Source organism: Carassius auratus, chromosome 45, assembly GCF_003368295.1.
Source record: "Carassius auratus strain Wakin chromosome 45, ASM336829v1, whole genome shotgun sequence".
NCBI lineage: Eukaryota > Metazoa > Chordata > Actinopteri > Cypriniformes > Cyprinidae > Carassius > Carassius auratus.
Window position 1 is genome coordinate 15,097,862 of NC_039287.1, and position 22,246 is coordinate 15,120,107.

The 22,246-nt window shown below is 39.1% G+C and overlaps 1 protein-coding gene across 5 annotated transcripts in view; it reads left to right on the forward strand.

Moving 5' to 3' along the window:
- Positions 1-22,246, forward strand: part of LOC113063393 (disks large-associated protein 2-like) — a 142,786-nt gene that overhangs the window by 84,985 nt on the left and 35,555 nt on the right. For 2 of the 5 annotated variants that reach the window (XM_026233750.1, XM_026233752.1), the window contains one exon: positions 19,380-19,415. The exons of 2 other annotated variants lie outside the window; for them this stretch is intronic. In XM_026233750.1, the coding sequence (XP_026089535.1) occupies positions 19,380-19,415 (36 nt within the window). Of the gene's footprint in view, positions 1-5,640; positions 7,156-19,379; positions 19,416-22,246 lie in introns of those variants that run through there. One more of the 5 variants, XM_026233754.1, reaches the window with a different exon arrangement.

The following is a 22,246-nucleotide window of genomic DNA, read 5'->3' on the forward strand; positions in this document are numbered from 1 at the left end:
CTGCATCAAGGAGAGTTTGCTGTTTTCCCAGTTGATCCAAGTTGTGAGAGCACCAAGTCCCTATGTTCACACAACTGATCCTGATACTGAGCTAGTCTTTGCCAGTTGTCGAGGTAGTTGAGAATGCAAACTCCCTGCTCTCTCATTGGAACAAGGGCTGCCTCCGCAATGTGAGGAAAACATGGGGCGACAAAGACAGCCCAGAGGGCAGAACTTTGTACTGATATGCTCGTCCTTCGAATGTGAACCATCTGCGTTTTGGAAGGATAAACACACGAAAGTATGTATTCTTCAGGTTGATAGCTGAAAACCAATCTTGGGGACAGATGCACCTGAAGATGCGTTTTTGCATCAACATCTTCAAAGGTAACCAGTGAAGGGTTGGAGGTACACGCAGGTCCGAGATCAGTCATAACCCACCACCTTTCTTGGGCACAGTGATAGTGATAGTGAAGTGACATTCAGCCAAGTATGGTGACCCATACTCAGAATTTGTGCTCTGCATTTAACCCATCCGAAATGCACACACACAGAGCAGTGAACACACACACTGTGAGCACACACCCGGAGCAGTGGGCAGCCATTTATGCTGCGGCGCCCGGGGAAATGAAGTAGGGACTGTTACACCACCGCTGCATATAGGCTGGATGCATCCTTCTCCTATAAAAATGTGATCTCCACACACAAAACAGGAGCATCGGCCACCTTCACTGATGTGAAGCGGATGCTGCTGAACTTGGGGGAATGGCGGGTGAACTGAATTGGGTAGCTGAGTCTGAGGGTCCGCAGGAGACAGCAAGATGATTTGTGTAGCCGGTCACCCAGACACTGTTCAAGCTGGATCAGCAGGACCACTGGGATACCCGCAGTAGGACAACGGGGTGGAATGCAGGGACCCTGTCTGTGGGCGAACCCAAGAGAGGTCTGAGTGTGCAACGCTTACCTTGTTCCACGGTTTGGCAGAGGTTAGGGCCTTTATCAGTAGGGCCTTTGAGGAGTGAGGTCAATGGAGTGAGGTCCATTGTTGGTCTGTCCGTGACTCTCCATGCCCTCCTGGGAACCAGATACAAAGAAAACCACTCTCTTGTTGAGATTTTTGGAAACCAGATTCCCAGAGGGAATGCAAGAGTGCAAGAGGAATAATGGTCCCTTGAGGGTTGGTTCCCTGGAGGTTTTGCCACCTCTTTAACCCTCAGACTACCCATATCACAGCCTGAAGTAGTCCTCACCTGGCAGCAGAGCTCTGCCCATTTCAAGGTAACAGAGCCTAGCCTGCAACTCTGAGATTATCATCTTCCTGCAGTGACTCATCCACAAATGCCACCTCAGAGTGATTAATGCCCAGGCATTTGAGGCAGTGATCACCCTTCCCAAGGCAACGACCACATCCAGAAATGCATGGGTGACATATTGTCTATAGGGTGACATAATGTCTATAGCAAGACGCAACAATCTTTAAAAAGATACACCCGTGAATGCACTTTTAGGGAAAAAGCTATTTTAGCGTGCTGAAGTGCACTGGGGAGATGGCCGCCTGCAACAAAAACAAGAGGTAGTGTAACCTGATGTGTGCAGCCCACTCGACACAGGACACCACCACTGCTTAAGCGCTGTACCGCCAAAACCAAGAGCTCCAAAGAGACGTTGAACTCGTTTAGTCCTGCACCTGCTACCTTTTTATGCTCATGCTATGATCAGTAGCAGCTGGATGTAATCATGCCTATGTCCATTGGCTCATTTAGTTTATACTCGATGTAGATCACAATTCACCAGTCACGACGGGACTCGTAGTGACCAACTGAAAGAGAACAGTATATTTTAGTAGTATATTTTTTACTTGTTGAAAAATGTCATTGTAATTTTGCATGTGAGCAATTCTCCTGTCATTGAGGTGAAATTTTGGTTTGTTTGTTAATGCGCTAATTGAATTATGATTTAATAATGTGAAAACAAATCTTGTTATCCTAATACAGTTTTAACATTAATCCTAAATAATTAGTAATTTTCACAACAGAGTTTAAGAAGACCTAACAGAGCAAATGTGGAGGTTTTGTGCAACACATGCTCAAGAGAATGTGTGCAATCATGTGTCACAGTTTCTTTGTGCAAGCAAAATACCACCTCTGCACCCAGTCCTAATACCCCTGCTGTCTTTGGTGTACACATGGAGTAAAGCTATGAACCCTATTGAAATGACCCAAATTGATGTCAAATGACACTAAAAATACATTTTTTTTTTTTCTTTTTTACATTTTTAAATCAAAATGATCATTTATTTTGTATGATTTGTTTGGTCACTCCAGTACAACTTTGTTTTTGTTTTTGTTGTTTTTTTGTTTTTGTTTTTATTTAATGTGGGATTTGTGTTTGTTATTCAAACTGGAGTTTGATTTGATTGGACCTTCATACTACCAAAAACTCATACTGACAACACAGAAAGGACTCTGAGGAGAAAGGAGAGCTCTCCAATCCCACCGTCTCACCCTGCTGAAGTGCTTTCACCACATATGGCTCTGTACGCAATCCCTGTCAGCTCAAGTCAACCGGCTGTAGGACAAAACCATTTTCTCGAAAGGATTTCATCCACTCTGTTTCACTCTGAAGGACTTCTTGTTTCAGCAGTCCTGTACTACTTAGGATTTACAAAAAGAACCATAATTTGCATATGTGTAGAAACTAAATTCAAATATTTACTTGAGCTCTGGTATCATGGCTCTCTAGTTCTGTAGTTAATTCAACATCACTGACCAACCAAAGTAATGTTATCAAGCATATCCCATAGATTCACCAATATATGGAGCTAAATTTAGATGCCACTGAAATCACTGGGAAATATTTAGTAAGGTGTTGGGTGTTCTGTGATGGTGAAGAGGGAGGGTGGGGGGCATGGCCCTTCGTTGGCCATCACAGGAAGGAGATCCAGGGGAAAAGAGCAGCTGGAGAGATGCCTGTCACAGGTATTATAATGTCAACACGCATACATCTTTCAATGGATATGTGTGTTTTTGCACTGCCTTCTCAACTAAATCAGGACTAATCATTTGAAAGACACATCACTAAAAGTCAGATTAGGGACAACCAATGTTCAGTTGCCAAATCAGCAATGCTTTTCCATGAAAGGCATTTCAAAAGATTTTTAATTTTTTATTATTATTATTATTATAAATTGTTTTATTATTGCAGGATTAAATGATGTTTATTACCATAGAAAATATTTTTTTTTATTTAAACAAAAAATGTCTTTACAGTAAGATGTGCACTTACAGTAAAAGTCTATGGGGTGAGACATGCTGGACTGTTATAAAGTACAGTTGTAAAGACTGTACATTTTTATCGATACAATCACACTAGTCTCACGTTCATGTGTAATGTTTAAGTCTTATTTTGATATTTTTGCAATACATTGTATTTGTACTGGTGCAATGCCTTGCCCCATATAAATCCATTTCCAACCAGAGCTTTACTGTACCTGTACATTAATTTTTTGTTTGTTTTGTTTTTACAAACTGATGGATGAGTTAAAATTTTGTGTTTATCAACATCATGTCACAAATGCTGTGACTACAGCATAGATAGAACCCAGAACATTAAATATTCAAATGTAAATGATCAAATGCAAATGATCGAATGGTAAAGGAATTATTGTACATTTTTATTTCATAGTTTTTATTTATTTATTTATTTTTTGTTAAAAATGTTTGGGTCACTTTTAAAATTTCTCTTGATTTTTATACCAACCTTGGAATCCTTGGAGGACAAACATGGCCAGCTAAATGTGGCTGGAAGTAAGAGCTGGTGTGGAAAATTTCAGCTGTGATGGACTGTGGGATTGCAGCCTCTGCCTGGTGCAGCCCTCATAAAGGACTTTATTGGATCATGTTTCTTCTTAATCCCGCCCCTATAATCTCCACATGGTCCAATCAGCTCGATAGATGGGCTTTTCAACATATTCAATAGGGTTCATATCTCCGTGCCTGAATGATTGCATGACATTTTATGGCCTTTTCATTTTTTTCTGTTGCACAAAAACAAGAATTAAAATTAGCCTCCACATTTTCCACAATGCTCTGTGATTTAATAAATGGATAAAAGGTGGTTACTAGTATTGAATATTTTTATATTGGCTTGCTGTGAAGAAATGGAAAGGCTGAATTGATGAGATGTTCTTTGATGTGAGTGAGAAGGCAGTGTAAACACACATCTGAAAGCTAAATGTATGTGAGTAAAAGAATGTGACCCGACAACACAATGTGCAATGATTTTAATTCAGTATATTTTTAGCATTAACACTTTCATTAAACCAATGGCATAATTAATACTTTTATCAGTATATATTTATTTTGTTGTTGTTGATATAAATAGATATAAATAGTCTTTACCTTCAACACAGAGTCATTAATAATTTATATATGCAATAAATAGCTGCTTTGTAGTTGACAAACAGAATTTTGTTAACTAAAATTGATTATAGGTAAAAATTCACCTCATCCAGCCTTATAAAATATCCTGTGACAATTTTTATATGAGGAACCACAGCAAACAATTAGAGGCCTGGCTCATTGAAAATATGTGCTTGTGGCAGTGTTTCTGCAGCACCAGTATTATGTACCGCATTGTATAGTTTCAAAGTAAAATGTCCAGTTAGTGGTGCTAAAATGCACATTCAAAGGTGACCACTTTTATGTTGGTACGGGCACATATTGCAGCATTTGTATTGTTACTTCAGGCATTTATTGGGCCACAGTTCAAATGTCCGGGGAGTTTTGCTAAAAGCCTAAGGTAACATAACCCTAACCCTAACTCTATCGTGTTGGAAAATAACATGTCCCTTACACCACACCCAACCCTAAATCTACCTGATAATGTTAACAAATGCATAAATAATACAAAATGCATACATTTAAAAGTATCCGTTTTCAAATATTGCAGCATGTTAAAATTGTTTTGGAGTCATAACATAATATTTTCCAAGGAACTGTGCAAAAATTATGTCTTAAAACTCTGGCCTTGTAAATCATATTTTGTGTGAAAAGGATAAAAAGTTGTCAGAGTTTTACTGCCTCGAATGTTCATTTCAACTGGAAACCGCAGGAAACATATACAGTAGGTACCTTTTTTTGAGTTTTGCAAAAACTTAGGTAGAGGCACGTATTTCCAATGAGCCTGGGTAGAATGATTCAGTGCATAAATGAAGAGTCTGAATTAATCAAACTGAATCGCGAACATTTTTAGACCTTTTTGCAAACCTGAACAGATTACCAAATCTGGCATCACAGGTACTGATTCTAAACAGCTGATATAAAACACAGAATTTAACTGCTGAAATATTAAGAGCGAAAATTATTCTCAAGTTGATATATGGCAATCCTGTGTACATATAATTATTTATTAGATAAAAAAAAAAAAAAATTCTGGGAGTGTACTTGATATACGTATGTGAAAGTTGATGCATGTGAATTTACTCTCAGTAACTGATGTAGTATGCGAAATTGTGAAAATTGTGTGTACAGGGCCTTTACTCACATACTGCTAATATACGACACAAGTGTTGACGTTAGATAAAGTGAGAGGCTTCACTGAATTGCACAGCTGTTCATCCCTTTGAATTTCCCTATTTCCATATTCAAATTTGTCTTCCAGAGGGGTATGATGTAATGGAGGGCACCTCATTGCTAAATGAGGACATAATTGAGGACGATGATGAAGCCAGCTCCTCAGTTTATCAAGAAATTGAGCGGTTTGAAAGAGAAAACGCTGCACGTAGTCAACACAGCACCAGTTCCACGGTCACGGCTGTCTCCGTTCCTCCTACCTCCACACATGCCTACCGAGTCCCGTGTCCGCCTCCATCCCAGCCCCCACCAGATCCTCCCGTCCCACAGGCTATTCAGGCTTTCAAGGAGTCTGCAAACATGGTGGCCGCCTTCAACTTGCAGTGGAAGGAGGAGATTTCGGCAATGCGCTATGAGCTAGCAGAGCTGCGCAGGGACGTCTGCGGAGAGCTCAAGACTTTTAACAGCAACTTCTTTAATTTCACGCAGTGCTACAACATGTGGACGATGTGCCGGGAGGCTGCCACTGGCACCAGTTCCAGCGAAAAGGTGTCCGTTGGTGTCCAGACTGGTGCTAATGGTCTGGTGAGACAAAACACTGCAGATGCCTCAGTAATGTGCCAGCCTGAACCGGCTGCCTTCAACATTTTTGACCTGATGCAGCCTCCACGCATCGAGATCACAGAGGGAACTCCTGAAGGAACCACAGCCACCAACAGCCCAACCAGTCCTACCAGTCCATATAGAGCCACCACTGGCCCATCGCTATCAAAGCCACTGGGTAGGTCCAAATTGGACACTGGCAAGAAGAAGAAGAACTGCAGTCGAGCGGACGGTCAGAGAAGTGCCAGCCTGGAACTCTGGTGCAGAAAGTACACTAGTGGACCAATGTCCTACTTATCTCTATCCTTCTGATCATTCTTATCACTGGAACAGGCATTGACTTCATTTTTGAATCAACACTATACACATTTATCCAGAGAAGAGCTTCTCTTTTCCCTTGGCAAAAATGATAGCTTGGCTCAAATGCCGACAGGAGAAGGTTCCGTTCTGGAATAAGAGGTATAGTGTAGCTATTCTAGATGGAACCATTTGCTGTGCCAGATCATAAAATCTGTTTACATCACCACGGAAATGAATCATGAATGTCATACGCATTGTAAGGAATGTCGCAATTTGTCTGACTGTCATTTTTTTTTTTTTTTTTATTGCTAAAAGCAGTTTTTGTGTGACAGTGGTGAATAATCGCACCACTCAGTCCGACCAAAAGAGGAATGCAGTTGAAAGATGGCTTATACATTTAACGTTTATCAAATAAAGCTAAATACATTACAATTTGGCAAATTCCTTCAATATATTTCTTTGCATTGTTTTTAAGTTAGTTATTTTAGTTTTTTGTAGACAAATATGAAATGCCATTAATTTTAGTGACAACGTCAAAGAGTCAAATTAAGGTTTTCAGTCATGAGGTCAGTTTGTAGGTCAACACGAAAGGCTAATTTGACATGATATCTCACTGAAATTATGAATAGAATTTTATTCATTTAAAATTCTTTTTTTTTTCTAAGTAGGATAAAAATGTTTTATTTTTTGAGTATAATAACTTGAGGGGTTAAGATGAGCATTGACTGTTGTGCTACAACATAAATTATACAATATAATGTGAAGAATGATTTGAATCATTGTGTGCATGCTATCAAGTTGCTACTTAAGAACTACAACTACCACAATGATGTGAGTGTACAGTACATGCTATGTTTACTATATACTAGCATTTTTATTAATCATTTTATACAATGCACTTATTTTGTGCATACATGTTTTTATATTGAAAAAAATAATTATAAACTGCTTGTAATTACATATGTAATTACAGTGATGACCAGATTCCTAGCCAAGAGCAGCAAATAATACAATAAGTGCGTTGTGGAAAAAAAAAAGGGGGGGGGGGGGGGGTACAACAGCTTGTCTCTGGGGCAGTACCCTCAAAGAGACACCTTTGTACCTTCTTTACCCCTAAGTGGTTATAATAGTACCATAACATGCACTTTTTTCCTGACAGTGCTTGATGGACCACCACTTATGTCCTCATATAGCACCTTTTTAAAGTTTTACAATTCACATTTGAACCATGACTCTGTAATTTATGTTGTAGAACAACATATTTGATGACAAAATTTGTCATTTCAATGGTCTACAAACTGAACAGCTCTAAAGCTGTCACATAACGCTTTTGCTTTTCATGCCAAGTGAAAATGATGGTCCATGCATAGCAAATATGTTGAGGTTTTTGTTCTCAGTTTCCCAGGAGAGTCACATATAGATGGATTTAAATAAGTCACTAAATTAAAGTGTTATTTTAACTCAAGCATAAGCCCTTACCATATTTATTGTAACTCTACAATTGCAGTGCGACATTACTAGCCAATATAGAAAGCATCTGTGGACACTTTACAAAGTAGTGCTGAGTGGTAAATATTTTTATTTATTGAAATGTTTTAATGAACAATGGAAAGAGATGCAATTTATTTGACTGAAATTTTAAAAGTTGGGCATCCCGATCAATTTCAGATTTCTCAATAGCTGCTTTTTTATGGAATTACATTTGTTTCAATAACAATGAATGAAACTTTATAAAACTGAACGTAACTTTTTCAGAAGCTATCAAAAATATGCCATTACAAAAGAAGAATAAAACAATGAAAACGAAAAAAATGAACTCAGTCGCACAAATTTAACATGCTCTTCAAATATTTTTTTCATATGTACTGAGAAGCCTAGCAAAATCTTACACTTGACAAACACACAAATATCATCCCAAAGTTTCTGAGTGTAGTGACATGGCCGAAATAAGTGTACAGTTTCTTCAGAACTCAAACAAAAAGAGCATTTAAGATCAATTTCAGATTTAAATCTGTGTATAAACTTCTTTACAGTAGAGACCAGATTTAATCACCGTGAGAGCTTTCCACTAAGTGGCGTCTGTACCTCCCGGTCAGAGAGCACATGTCCATCAAAAGCACACTATCCAATCAGAGTAGATCACTGTTAAGCCCGCCCCCACGAGAGGTTTGTGTCAAAACACCAAACGAAAAACTGCGAAATGCAAGCGAAATCTGTGGCAATGAATTTAGAAATCCACGATTAGTGAAAACAAATCTTTGAAAAACATTAACAAAGAATGAAGCATATTTGAAGAGCATGTTAAATTTTTAGTTCATTTTCATAGTGTTTTTCTTCTTTTGTAATGGCATATTTTTGATAGTTTCTGTAAAAATGTGTGTGTGTGTGATTCTTTTATGAGAAGCAGCCTACATGAAAATGTACAATTCTCAATTACAATACCAATAAGTCCTAATTGCAATTATTGACTAATTGTATATGATTTGATTGACTGTTATTTCATGTTAAATATCAAATCATGGAATGGCTTTTTAAGAATTGCCTTGTCAGGTGCTTTCCTGAAATTGAATTGAATTTTAAATTCTATTGAATGAATGAATGAATGAATGATGCATTTATATAGTGCTTTATTGTGTACTGCCGTACACCCAAAGCACTTTACATGTGGGGGGGTCTCTCCTCAACCACAGTCGGTTGCAACTATTGCATTTATATTATTTTGTATTAATTAATGCACAACAACATATCTTTCATGATTACATGAAAAGCCTTCTTGTACGGAAGTACAATCATTTTTATTTGAATCATTGCTTACTATTAAACCATATTTATTAACATTAATTTCCCAACAATTGTTGTATTTAGGAATTTGTTTAACAGTTGCAATCTTCAGAAGAATATATACTTTTTTTTTCAACAACTCATACTGAATTGCAGAAATAAAAATGACTATCGCTCAGCACTACTGTAGTTTTCTACTTTTTACGTAGCATCACAAAATGATTTCTCCTGTAATTTTCATGCTGTTTTTCTCATAAATGTTCTATAACTGTGACCTTGATCCACCCTACCCACCCACACACACTTTTACTTATTTTATTTAAACAAGAATATAAAATGCAAAACAGATACTGAATTTCCCTTTCCCGTTATTTTATTTATTTCATTTATTTATTTTTCATTATTTGGGATTTGTCTTAATCACCTAATCTAATTCTCCAGAAAGTGATTCCTTTAAGTCAGAGTGATTAATTTCAAGTCATTTTTTCATAATTTAAAGGAACATCTGAATTTGTTTCCACAGGACACACACGGCATGTGGAACCAGTTCTGCACAAAATGTACATGCACAAAAAGGGGTAAATCGAGTCATGTAATTAATTGTATTTATTTATTTATTAATTCAGGGGTTTGTTTTCAGAACATTCAATCTCCATGTGCCAATGTAATAAAAAAGAAATTTGACACTGTGACACTTGCATTTGTCCTCAATTTATAAATAGTTAGCATAGAAAAATAGGTATTATGTTAAACCATAAGAAAAACATTCATTAACACTATGTATTTTTATCTACTATGGTTAAATTGTTTATTTAGAACAGAGGCTATATAAAACTATTTTGTTTACTGAAAATACCTATCATCATGCCAAAGTTTAAGGCAATAATTGTCTGCTAAAAATTAAGTAAATTTTAAGCTACTGCAGAAAAAGAAAAGAGGAATAAAAATCACTGTGGGTTTTAAGAAAAGTTGGTTGAAGGCTTCTTAGGTTTCTTCCAATTGTTGTTGGCACTAACGGCTGTTCTTAGAGAATATTACACAAAAATGTCAGCACAAATAATAAAGAGTGTAAAAATCAGTTCCCTTTCAACACTGCAGTTATACTGTGTCGTGTAGTGTGTTTAGTGTAGTGTATTAAAAAATTAACAAATGACTCGTCAGTGAATATGCATGAGCCTATGGTGACAAAGGTTGCCAGAATGTGTGGGGTATCTGGCTATATAAGCGGGCGTTCACCACAGGATTCTCAGATTTCCTGTCTGGGCAGCCACCATGCAGAGACTGCTCGCTTACTGAGACAGAATGCTCACTCAGAGCATGAGTCTTGCTCTTCTCTACTCGCTGACCACCTTACACTGAAGGCAGCCCCACTCTCCCTTTTTTCCGCTCTCAGCAAACTTCGGAGAGAGAAACAGCAAAGCCTGGGAACTAAGCAACCGGGTCTGAGCGATCTCACTCTGACACAGAGCCTGCATGCTCACTCTCCCCGCTGCGCTTCAATCCATGTCTCACATGAACGATCAGCACCCCTCTTTATATCAAGTGGCTCTATTCTCCTAAGTAGATCGGAGCAAATGCTGCCACTGTCTGTGTCACTATGACTCTATGCGCTCACAGACACTGGCTGATTTTACCTACAAAAGCATTCAAGCAAGCCCTGTTCATTCGCAGAGAGTAGGCCCGCCTCCCAGCTCTCTTGTTTCTCTCCTCCCAGTAACCTCCGTGGAAACAACGGTGAACTTGTGGGCTGAGCGATCAGGCTTGGGTGATTTAATGTTACGAGAGCAGCTTATCCCTACCAGACAGATCAAAGCAAAATGCTGGCAGCTTTGCATATGTGTGTGCATCACTGAGCCCTGCCTTCCCTTGCTCTTGTATTTCTCTCCTCTCAGTTACTCGGAGGTAGAAATGGTGAACTCACTGGTATGAACGATCAGGCTTTAATGCCAGCAAAGCCCCCACGTGCATCACTTTCCACGCAGCTTTTTGATCTGCCAGTGTGTTTACACATGAGGATTGCTGCCCCTCATTGTCAAGCGGATCAATCCTCCTGGGCGGTTTGGAGCAGAAGGTTGTCACCAATGATTCAGTATTGCTGACAGTTTTGTATTTGAATGCACCTCTTGCCTGGGCCACGCCCACACTTAGATGTCTCGCTCTGCTTTGGTCTGTTTTGCTCATGGCTTGCCTTCTTCAAGTGATGTCCGCTATGATCTTTTAGGTGGATTAAAAGAGAATGCTGCAACTAATGACTATTATCTCTGACAGCTTCAAATTGGAAGTGTCTTGGCCATGCCTATGCTGAGGCAACGCACATGAGGGCTGACTGCTCTCACTTAAGTCTAGCATTTTTGAAAACATTTTCAAGGAAAGCATATGTCCTTGTCTGAGTGTGGGGTCCCCGTACTGTGAACAGCCTCTCAACTGAATCCAACCCTTTGTCACTCAGGCTAAGGCTGGGCAGGCCATCCCTGTAGTGGCAAACTGGGTGTTGAAGACAGTAAAACAAGGTTATTCACTGGAATTTGCTTGAATACCCCGCAATTCAGCTGTGTGGTTTGCACCTCAGTTAAGAGCAAAGAGGCATGCTTCCTGCCTCAGAGGTGATGAATTTGCAGCACCTACTTCCTCATCCCCAAAATGGATGGCAGCTTCTGGCCCATCCTCAATGTCAGACACCTGAATCACACCTTCATGAAAAGGTCATCCAGGATGACTAGACTGAAACAGATCCTCGTGCAAATTCACTCAGGAGACTTTCACTGGTTCTTTTCGTTGGATGCATACTTTCTGGCCCACTGCACTTTTACGAAGTGCATGGTTGCGGCTCTCTCCCCTCTGAGACAGACGGAAATCTGCATTCTGAACAACATCAATATCTGGCTCATTCTGCCCCAGTTGGAGGTAGAACTAGTATCACACAGGACACTTCTTCTCAGCCATGTGGAGTGCCTGGGACTCAGGGTAAATTTTGTCAAGAGCATGTTGTTCCCCAGCCAGTGAATATCATTCCTGTGAACAATTTTTGACTTAGCTTGAATGGGAACTGAAGTCGTGCCGGAACGGGCTCTGGCCAAACAAAGCCTGTCGACCTCATTCAAGATTAATATGCACTGGTTGAAACCACGGGTACCATTCCATGCGTGGTGTCATGGACACCTGCAGTTTAGGGTGAGTCAGGTCTGTGTAACAGCCCAGGCCCCCTGGAAGAGCTCCCGGTGTATGGAAAAGGGTGTGACCATGGGGATGGATTGCAGCAGGACAGTTATCAGGACAGATGCCTCCAGCTTAGGTTGGAATGGGCTCAACTCAGCCTGCGCTGCCGGCAGCAATATCACCCTGGAGCCCAAGACCGGTTGCCCACTGAAGCTAAGCAGGGCTGAGCCTGGTCAGTACCTGGATGGGAGACCTCCTGAGAAAACTAGGTTGCTGCTGGAAGAGGTGCTAGTGAGGCCAGCAGGGGGTGCTCACCCTGTGGTCTGTGTGGGTCCTAGCGCCCCAGTGTAGTGAAGGGGACACTATACTGTCAACAAGCACCGTCCTTCGGATGAGACATTAAACCGAGGTTCTGACTCTCTGTGGTCATTAAAAATCCCAGGATGTCTTTCGAAAAGAGTAGAGGTGTGACCTCAGCATCCTGGCTCAATTCGCCCATTGGCCTCTGACCATCATGGCCTCCTAATAATCCCCATATCTGCTGATTGGCTTCATCACTCTGTTTCCTCTCCATCAGTAAGCTGGTGTGTGGTGGGCGTTCTGGCGCACTATGGCTGCTGTCGCATCATCCAGGTGGATGCTGCACACTGGTGGTGGATGAGGAGATACCCCTTGACTATGTAAGTGCTTTGAGTGTCTAGAAAAGCGCTATGTAAATGTAAGGAATTATTATTATTATTATTATTATTATTATTATTACGCTCGTTGAGAGCAGCACATATATAAGGAAAATTGAACCAAGGAGCTGACATGTTATCAAGGAACAATGTCCCCTCAGGGGAGAGGACAATCCATCCGCAGACGGTTCAGAGGATCTGGAAGATCTTTGACGAGGCTGAAGTAGACCTCTTTGCCTCAGAAGACAACTCTCACTGCCCAATTTATTACTCAAAGACCAAGGACACATTGGGCCACGATTTGCCCAACATCCTTCTTTATGCTTTTTCCCCCGATCTCCATAATCCCACAGGTAATTAGGTGAGTAAGGGAACAAGAACACAAGGTTCTCTGGGTGGCCTCCCTTTTGGATGAACCCGTTGTGGCTATCAGAGCTGACTCAGCTGTTTGTAGCGGCCCCTTGGCCCATTCTGCTGAGACTGGATCTCCTTTCTCAAGCGAACGGGACAATATGGCATCCTCAGTCCAATCTGTGGTCCCTGCCTCTCTTGACGATTGACAGGAGCCTCTCAGAGCGAGTCTTAAACACAATTTTGGAGACTAGAGCACCATCTACGAGACTCCTCTAAGTCTCTAAGTGGTCTTTTTTCTCCACTTGGTGTCTTTAACTCCGGCAATGACCCTCAGAGGTGTTGTCATTTCTGCAGGAGCAGCTGGATAAGGGACTCTCCCCCATCCATAAAAGTGGATAGATCCCTACCATTCCTTCATGGGATCTATCCACTTTGCTGAGGGCCCTGAAGGGCCTCACTTTCAATCTGCTACAGTCTGCCAACATTTAGTCACAATCACTGAAGACTCTCCCCCATCCATAAAAGTGAATAGATCCCTACCATTCCTTCATGGGATCTATCCACTTTGCTGAGGGCCCTGAAGGGCCCCACTTTCAAGCTGCTACAGTCTGCCAACATTTAGTCACAATCACTGAAGACTCTCCCCCATCCATAAAAGTGAATAGATCCCTACCATTCCTTCATGGGATCTATCCACTTTGCTGAGGGCCCTGAAGGGCCTCACTTTCAATCAGCTACAGTCTGCCAACATTTAGTCACAATCACTGAAGACTCTCCCCCATCCATAAAAGTGAATAGATCCCTACCATTCCTTCATGGGATCTATCCACTTTGCTGAGGGCCCTGAAGGGCCCCGCTTTCAAGCTGCTACAGTCTGCCAACATTTAGTCACTATCACTAATGACTGCTCTGCTTCTGGCACTGGCATCAGTAAAGCTAATAGGGGACCTGCAGGCACTCACCATTAATCCTGCTTGCCTTGAATTCAGGCCTAACGACTCTAAAGTTGTCCTGAAACCAAGGCGTGGTTGCATACCTAAGGTTCATACCTTGACTGGGACAAGCTGTCCACATTTGCAAGGTTTTATAACCTGTAAGTCTCAGCCTTGCAGGAAAGGATACTTTCTGCCTGAAGAGACACGCACTGTGTAAAAAATGTGACAGAGAAACCTTGGCCGTATCAGACTCAAGCTCTTTAGCATTAGTTCACCCATTAGCTCTTGACCCCTGGGTGTCGAAGTTACAGGAGTACTCGGAACGATTAACTAGGGCGGGTGTGACCCCAGGAAGCTCAGACCATCTTAGCCTTGAGTTGTTGTTAACTTTCTATGGGTATTGGTTGCTTATGGACGTTTTGATACTTTTAGTTATTCAACTATATTAGCACAGCGTGATTGCACTTTTTTCCCATATCGCTTAGCAGACGCAGTATGAGTGTAGAATCAAAAGGGAATGTACTCAGTTACTAACGTAAACTCAGTTCCCTGAGATACAGGAATGAGTATTGTGTTGCCAACTGTGCTATGTAGCCACATTACTTAATCATCGCTTTAGCCAAATTAACTAGAGAATCCCATGGCGAATGCCCACTTCAATAGTCAAGATGCCCCGCTCATTCTGGCATGCTTTGGCAGGATTTGTCGTCATTGGCTCATTTTTAAATACACTCCATGATTTAAAAAAGGTTTCAGTTCTAGAGAAAAAATACTTTTTCCAATAGCATCTTAGTAGACGCAGTACTCATTCCCGTATCTCAGGGAACCGAGGTTACGTTAGTTTTACGTTTGTTTTGGCATGTTCACACTTAGTTGTAACAAAAGTTTTCGTTCTTAACTAACAAAGGTAATTTCATAAATATAAAAAATATATAATAAAATAAATAAGTCATATCTCAATTTACCTTGAATAAATTATGAAATTCACTATTTTTGATCATTATATTTTATATTCAGATTTGTCAGTTTTACAGACAACTTGTCTGTGCATTAACATTAGTTTCAAACTTTCAAATACCATTTTGTTCTGATGGTATCCAGCAACCATGAAAACAATTATCCAATGAAACATCTTAAATCCATTAGCTCTAGCCTAGACAATATTTATTTATATATTTTTTGCATTAAAGACACTGTCCAATGCCCTTGCTCCTTTGCAATGCACAGAGTGGCACAGTTTGAATGTACTGACACCGTCATCACTAGTGATGTAATTTCTAGGCTTTTTTTTAAACTCATCAGTCCGTGGGTGGGATCTTGCTGATGTGTGTCCTGTTGCACATGGGAGATAGAGTTTAACTGATCTAACAGGTGGCATTATTAGAGAGTATGAGATAAAAGCCTCGAAATCTTAAAATTATTTTATCAATGGTCTTTATTTCTACAATAAAAGGATAGTTCACTCAAACTTGAAAATGTTGTTTACTCAACTTTATGTTGTCCCAAATTGCATGGCTGTTGTGGAACGAAAAAGAGGATATTTTTAAAGATGAACTGTTTTGTCCTTTTGATCAAAATCAGATCCAAAACAACATTAACCATGTAAATGTTGTTTTATTCTGTCAGAAATAAGATAATCACTTTGAAAAACAGTGACAGAGAATGTCTGGAAAAAAAAAGGATTTTTATAAATTAATAGGATATTCTGTTGTTATATTCTAAATGTCCATTGTGTGGAAATCTATATGTTATTTCATGATGAGCTTTATCCAAGTAAGGGGTTTTAGCCATAATAAAACATTAACAGCTAAAAGGGAACCCTATGTTAAAGAAATTATATGATGTATTATTATTATTATTTTATTTTTATTTATTTTGCAAGAAGGACCTAGGAACTGTTATTTCACATTCAGATATTGGTTTATTACTCATGATATAGCATCATCAAAAGTTTATACATTCTCCTATTAAACCATTGATCCATAAAATAATGTTTATTTCCCAAAGAGGGACAATAGACTGATGAATTGTTCCGGTTTTCGTTTCTGTTTTTTATTTTTTTTTGAAGACATGTTCAGGGAATGAAAAAAAAAAAAGAAAAAAAAAAATGTTTAAAGGTGCTGAATATTTCGCAAATGTTTTCATGATCTACATTCATTCTATGCAAGTCCTGTGTTTATGTGTACCAGTCACTGGCATGTGTCTATTTCATTTTAAGCAGCACTTAAAGGGCCATAAAAATGAAGCCCTTGGAATTTTTTTTTTTTTTTTTTTTGACAAACCTTGCATGAATCTCAGGCATTTACTGTAACCCTTTGCCTCTTTTGTTGCTGTTACTAATGCTGTTTAAAGTATTTGCATTTGTTTGTTATGCTAATTCATACAGTTTCAAAGTAGCAGCTGCATATTTTTTTTAGTAAGCAAAGAAAAATGATGTAAAGTGTGGTTATATATGAATAAGGCAACGTGTCTTCTGTAGCTTTGAAATGTAGATGCCATGACGATGATTTATTGGGTAATGGGATTTAATGGGATCACCATAACCAAAAAGGATTTATTTATTATTATATATTTTTTTTAATGTAGCTTGCTAATAATTTAATCCCAAAACTACACATTCCCCCTCTATAACAGATGTTATATTTGTTCAAACTATATTATGAGTGTATAGTTCTAATAATATGGCTATCAAGATTAGGGGGGATTCATTTTATATACATTTTTATTTTATTATTTAAAATTATGTCATCATTTACTCACCCTTATTTGGTGTTCCATAAACCAAGGGTTTGAAATTACTTGAGGGTAAGTAAATTATGACATATTTTCATTTTTTTTTTAAATCCTTTAATGTTTCAAAACTTGTTATATGTGCTTCTCTTTCCAAATCAACTGTGCTTTTGATTTGTTTTTATTATTTTTTTCAGTGTATACATGCCTTATGTACTTTTTTCAAATATATATATATATATATATATATATATATATATATATATATATATATATATATATATATATATATATATATAAATGAAATGATTATCATATATGACATGGATTGTGCATATGTATTAACTAATTTGACATCAGAATTTCATGTGGGATCATAGCTACACTGATGTGTTCAAAGATGTGTTAAAGAAGAAAACGAGTGTACATGTACCATTTCAAAGTATGTTTCTTCTACAACCAAACATTAACATAATAGGCAGTAATTAAAAAAATAATAAAAATGCATTACAAATGCATTCACCTCTCGGACCCACAAATTTGATATATTTGAAATATTTCTGTGAAATCCTATGAAATTCTCAAAACCTAATGAATGAATACATTTTAATTGTGGCAGAAGCCATATAATTATGTTTTAATGGCAGAAGCTAATTTTTATTGATCACAATTAAGTTTTAATTGCCCATGTTTACTATACATTGCAGTTTTGTCACTTTAGCACTTAAAGTAATAATTCATCCAAAAACAAAAATGAAAATTTGGTGTAAATTTACTCATGTACAAGATCCACATCCAAAATGTAGACAAGTTTGTTTGTTCATGGGAAAAGATTTGGAGAAATTTTTCATTATGTCACTTGCTGACCAATGGATCCTCTGCAGTGAATGGGTGCCGTTAGAATGAGAGTCCAAACAGCTGATAAAAACATCACAATAATCTACAAGTAATCCAGTCAACTCCAGTCCATCAATTAAAAGCTATTCCTTTAAAGTTTCCATATTTGTCAGTAAAAGAGAGAGAAATAATTTGCCCAGTGCACCCAAAATCAAGAATTTATAATTTCTGATGTTTATTTTTTTATGTTAGATTTTTTTTTTCATGTTAAATTTGTGCGTTTTATAAATGTTTAGGCAGAATTTCACAGAATAAAAGTGTCTTGCTAGATGCATGATGACAGATCTTACACTGTCTTGATTTGCAAAAATTATTCAAATATGATTAAACCAATGGAATAAAGTGAAGTGACATTCAGCCAAGTATGGTGACCCATACTCAGAATTTGTGCTCTGCATTTAACCCATCCGAAATGCACACACACAGAGCAGTAAACACACACACTGTGAGCACACACCCGGAGCAGTGGGCAGCCATTTATGCTGCAGCGCCCGGGGAGCAGTTGGGGGTTAGATGCCTTGCTCAAGGGCACCTAAGTCGTGGTATTGAAGGTGGAGAGAGAGCTGTTCGTGCACTCCCCCCACCCACAATTCCGTCCAGCCCGTGATTAGAACCCACAACCCTTCGATTGGGAGTCCAACCCTCTAACCATTAGGCCACGACTTCCCACGAAGCATACTTATAGTAACTGCATAAGTAAAACTGAACTGATAATCGATAAATTAAAATTCCACTTTATTAAATTCAGATTTAGATGTTTTTTGTTGTTATTTATTATATTTATTTAATCTAGACATTTTGTGCAGGTTCTGTTAGAATACTAAACTACACCAGAAAGCTAGAAAATAGTATTTTGTAAAAAAATCACATACTAATTAAGACATACAGTATATGGTACTGCCTTGTACATGGCTTACTCTGTATATGCCATTTATTGATTTATGTCATTATTGATAAAGCATTACATTTTAAAGTTAATTAGTATGATATTTTATGATATTTAGTATTATATATATATATATATATATATATATATATATATGTGTGTGTGTGTGTGTGTGTGTGTGTGTGTGTGTTTTAGAAAATAATATATTATAGCTTTCCAGTGTAGTTTAGTATTCTAACAGCACCTGCACAAAATTCTTTGTGAATTTGCCTAATTGTGTTTGTTTGTTTGATGTATCTTTGTTTAATAAAAATGATGACACATACAGTACATATAATCGCTGCAGAGAGTGCATGACATGATACATGAGTCAGGAATAGTGTTTAGATGTTTATGTTATTAAAGTGTTGGATTATTTGGCCCGGTGATTTTTTCAGTGTTCATTTAAAAAATTATTCTCACTAAGATATCACTTTTTTTTATTATTGTTTGTTTGTTTTCATTTTAGGGGCCCGTAGCTTAGCTGGGGGGCGTATAATGTACGGTAGGTCTCGCAGGGCTCCTTTGTAATATACCTGTTGTACTTCATTTCACATCATTGTTTTGTCTATTTTCATATGATCTAGCAAAATCTATCATCTTTATCAAGAATAAAAGAAATATAAATCGAGGCAAATATTTACAGTTATATTTACAAACATATTACATAATATTAAAATACCTAATTTTAACTTATTTAATTTTAATTTATAATGATCTCTTTGTTTTTAAACACATTATTGTTGCTATTATTTATACTATTGATTTTTTTTTTGTTGAAGTGTTTGATTTTTTATTTGAATTCACAGGAGATTGTGCGTGATTACAGCATCAATAGCAAAAGTTAAACCAAATAACTTTTTATTAAATATGTGCTATAACTGTAATGGCCCTAAGTAAAACTCTTAACATTCAGCCAATAAGAAAATGTTATTTAAAAAGGAATGAAAACATGTTTAACACAATTTAATATTTTAAAAACAACATTTAAATGAAAATGATGTAAAGTGGATTGTAATTATTTACAATTTTATATTACCCCAAGTAATAGCAAGTGACAGCAGCTTTTTACCATTGGACAGGGTAGCTGTATTTGAGAATATATTGATATAAATTTATAGTGATATAAATCATATAACTGGAGAAAACGTTAACATGTATTGAGTTTTCACTAAGATGTTGTGTGGAATGGTTTTGGTTGATTGTAGTTCTCTATTGAAACAGTCTCTCATGTTGCATTTCTGATAATTTGGGGAAACTCACATTTTTACTCTGCTTACTGAAGCCTGATTTGTTAATGTGTGTGCAGCTGCACAAACCTATGGCATTTCAGCCAGCCAAAGCTGGTGGAGCCGACTACCTATTAAAGTTGGCGCTGAATGCCATTTCATCCGAATCTTTCTTCTTCAGAGAAAAGATGATCTCCTCACTGGACTCCAAAGATGAAGAATGAAGGAGCCTGCGACTTGCCATAGAAGAGCCCCTGCAGAGGAAAGATGCTTTCCCATTCAATGCTTCTCCTCTGTGGCCATCTGGCAATAACTCAGAGAACATTTTGGCAGGGTTTATTTCAAAATGCTGCACTATGAATGTGTCAGACGAGCACAGTGAATGTGTTGCTTGCCTCGGCCATGCTCACACTGAGGCAGTGCTGACTGAGATGGACTGCTCTCACAGCGAGAGCATGACTCTCACCTCACTTTGCTTGCTGATCGCCTTCTTCACTTAACAAAAGAGCTATGAGAAACTCCTTCCTCTTAAAGAGGCCGTTGCTGATCACCTCTGCCTCCCCACAGCTAAGGCTGTTCATCTGTCCATGCATAGCAGCTAGGGCATAATCCACAGTGGGGCAGGCGGGCTCAGTGCTGCACACTATGGCGGTCCCCCAAGTTTTCCAGGCCAAGCACCTCCAAGCCGTGGACGAATCTGGTCCAGACCCAGTGGATTTTAGGCCACCTGAAAACCTCACACCCCTTGCTGCTCGGTTGCAGTCTTGAGAAGCCATCCCTGGCATGCCAAGTTGGGTTCTGTAAAACTCTAAAACGAGGCTGCTCATTTCAGTTAGCTCGTAGATCTCTCCATTTTAAATGTGTGGTTCAGACTTCGATTCAGAACAGCAATGCTCATGTGCAGTGTCTGTTGGTGAAGGGAGCCCTTGAAATGGTCCAAACAGAGAGCAGCGAGTCAGTGGATCTGAAAGATGCTTACTTTCTTATCCAAATAACCATCCATCACATATCATTCTTGAGATTCGCATTCAAGTTGATGGCTTAATATATACAGTCCTTTCGTTTAGCCTGTCCCTGGCTTCATACACTTTTACTCCTTTCTGAGGAAGATGGAAATCTGCATGATGAACTGCCTCAATGACTGGCTAGTTTTTACCCAGTCAGAACACCAGCTTTGTGCTCACATGCCGCTGCTTCTCTGCCACCTGGAGCTTCCTGTGCTCAGAATCAATTCAGCCAAGGGATGTCTGTCTCCCAGCAGGTGTGTCACTTTTCTGTGAGAAAGTTATCAACTCACTTGGCTCATTACAGAACAGCTTCTTTCAAAATAGGGGCTTTCCTTCCCCTCTTAGCTGCCGCATCCCCTGTGATACCACTAGGACTGCTCAACATGCAGCCCCTGCAGTGCTGGCTGAAAACCTGTGTTCCATCCCATGTCTGGCATCTGGGATGGTTTCGCAGTGTTTCAGCAGTGTAGCACTGATACTTCGCAGTGTTTCAGCTGTGGCCTTCTACCTACAGTATGTGCTCAGTGCAACCTGGGCTTATTGAGGGTGGTGCACATGCTGGGGAGACTGAACCAGGGAGCGGACATACTGTCCCATGGCACTGTGTCTCCAGGAGAATTGAGACTTCACCCCTAAATTGTTCAGATGATTTGGGAGATTCATGGGAAGGCAGAGGTAGACCTCTTTGCTTCACAAGACAAACTCTCATGGCCAAACATTTTTCTCCAAGGAACAGGATGAGCTGGCCCACATATGGCCCAACGCCTGCATGTATGCCTTTCCCCCGGTCACTCTGCTCCCTCATCAGAAATATCAGATCAGGGAGACTGGATGCTCAGCTCTACTGGTTGCTCCACTCTGGCAAAACCAGTTGTGGTTCCCTGACCTGATTCAACTGTCACCGACAGCTCCCTGGCCAATTCCACTGAGGAAAGACCTCCTCCATCAAGCGAGAAGTTACCTCTGGCATCCCCAAACCGATTTGTTGAGACTTAATTTGTAGCCACTGTATGTGAGCCCTTGCAGCTCCAGTGAAATTAGCCAACACTATAACATAGGCCAGAGCACCTTCTACAAGGTGCCCTTATGCCAGGGGTGCC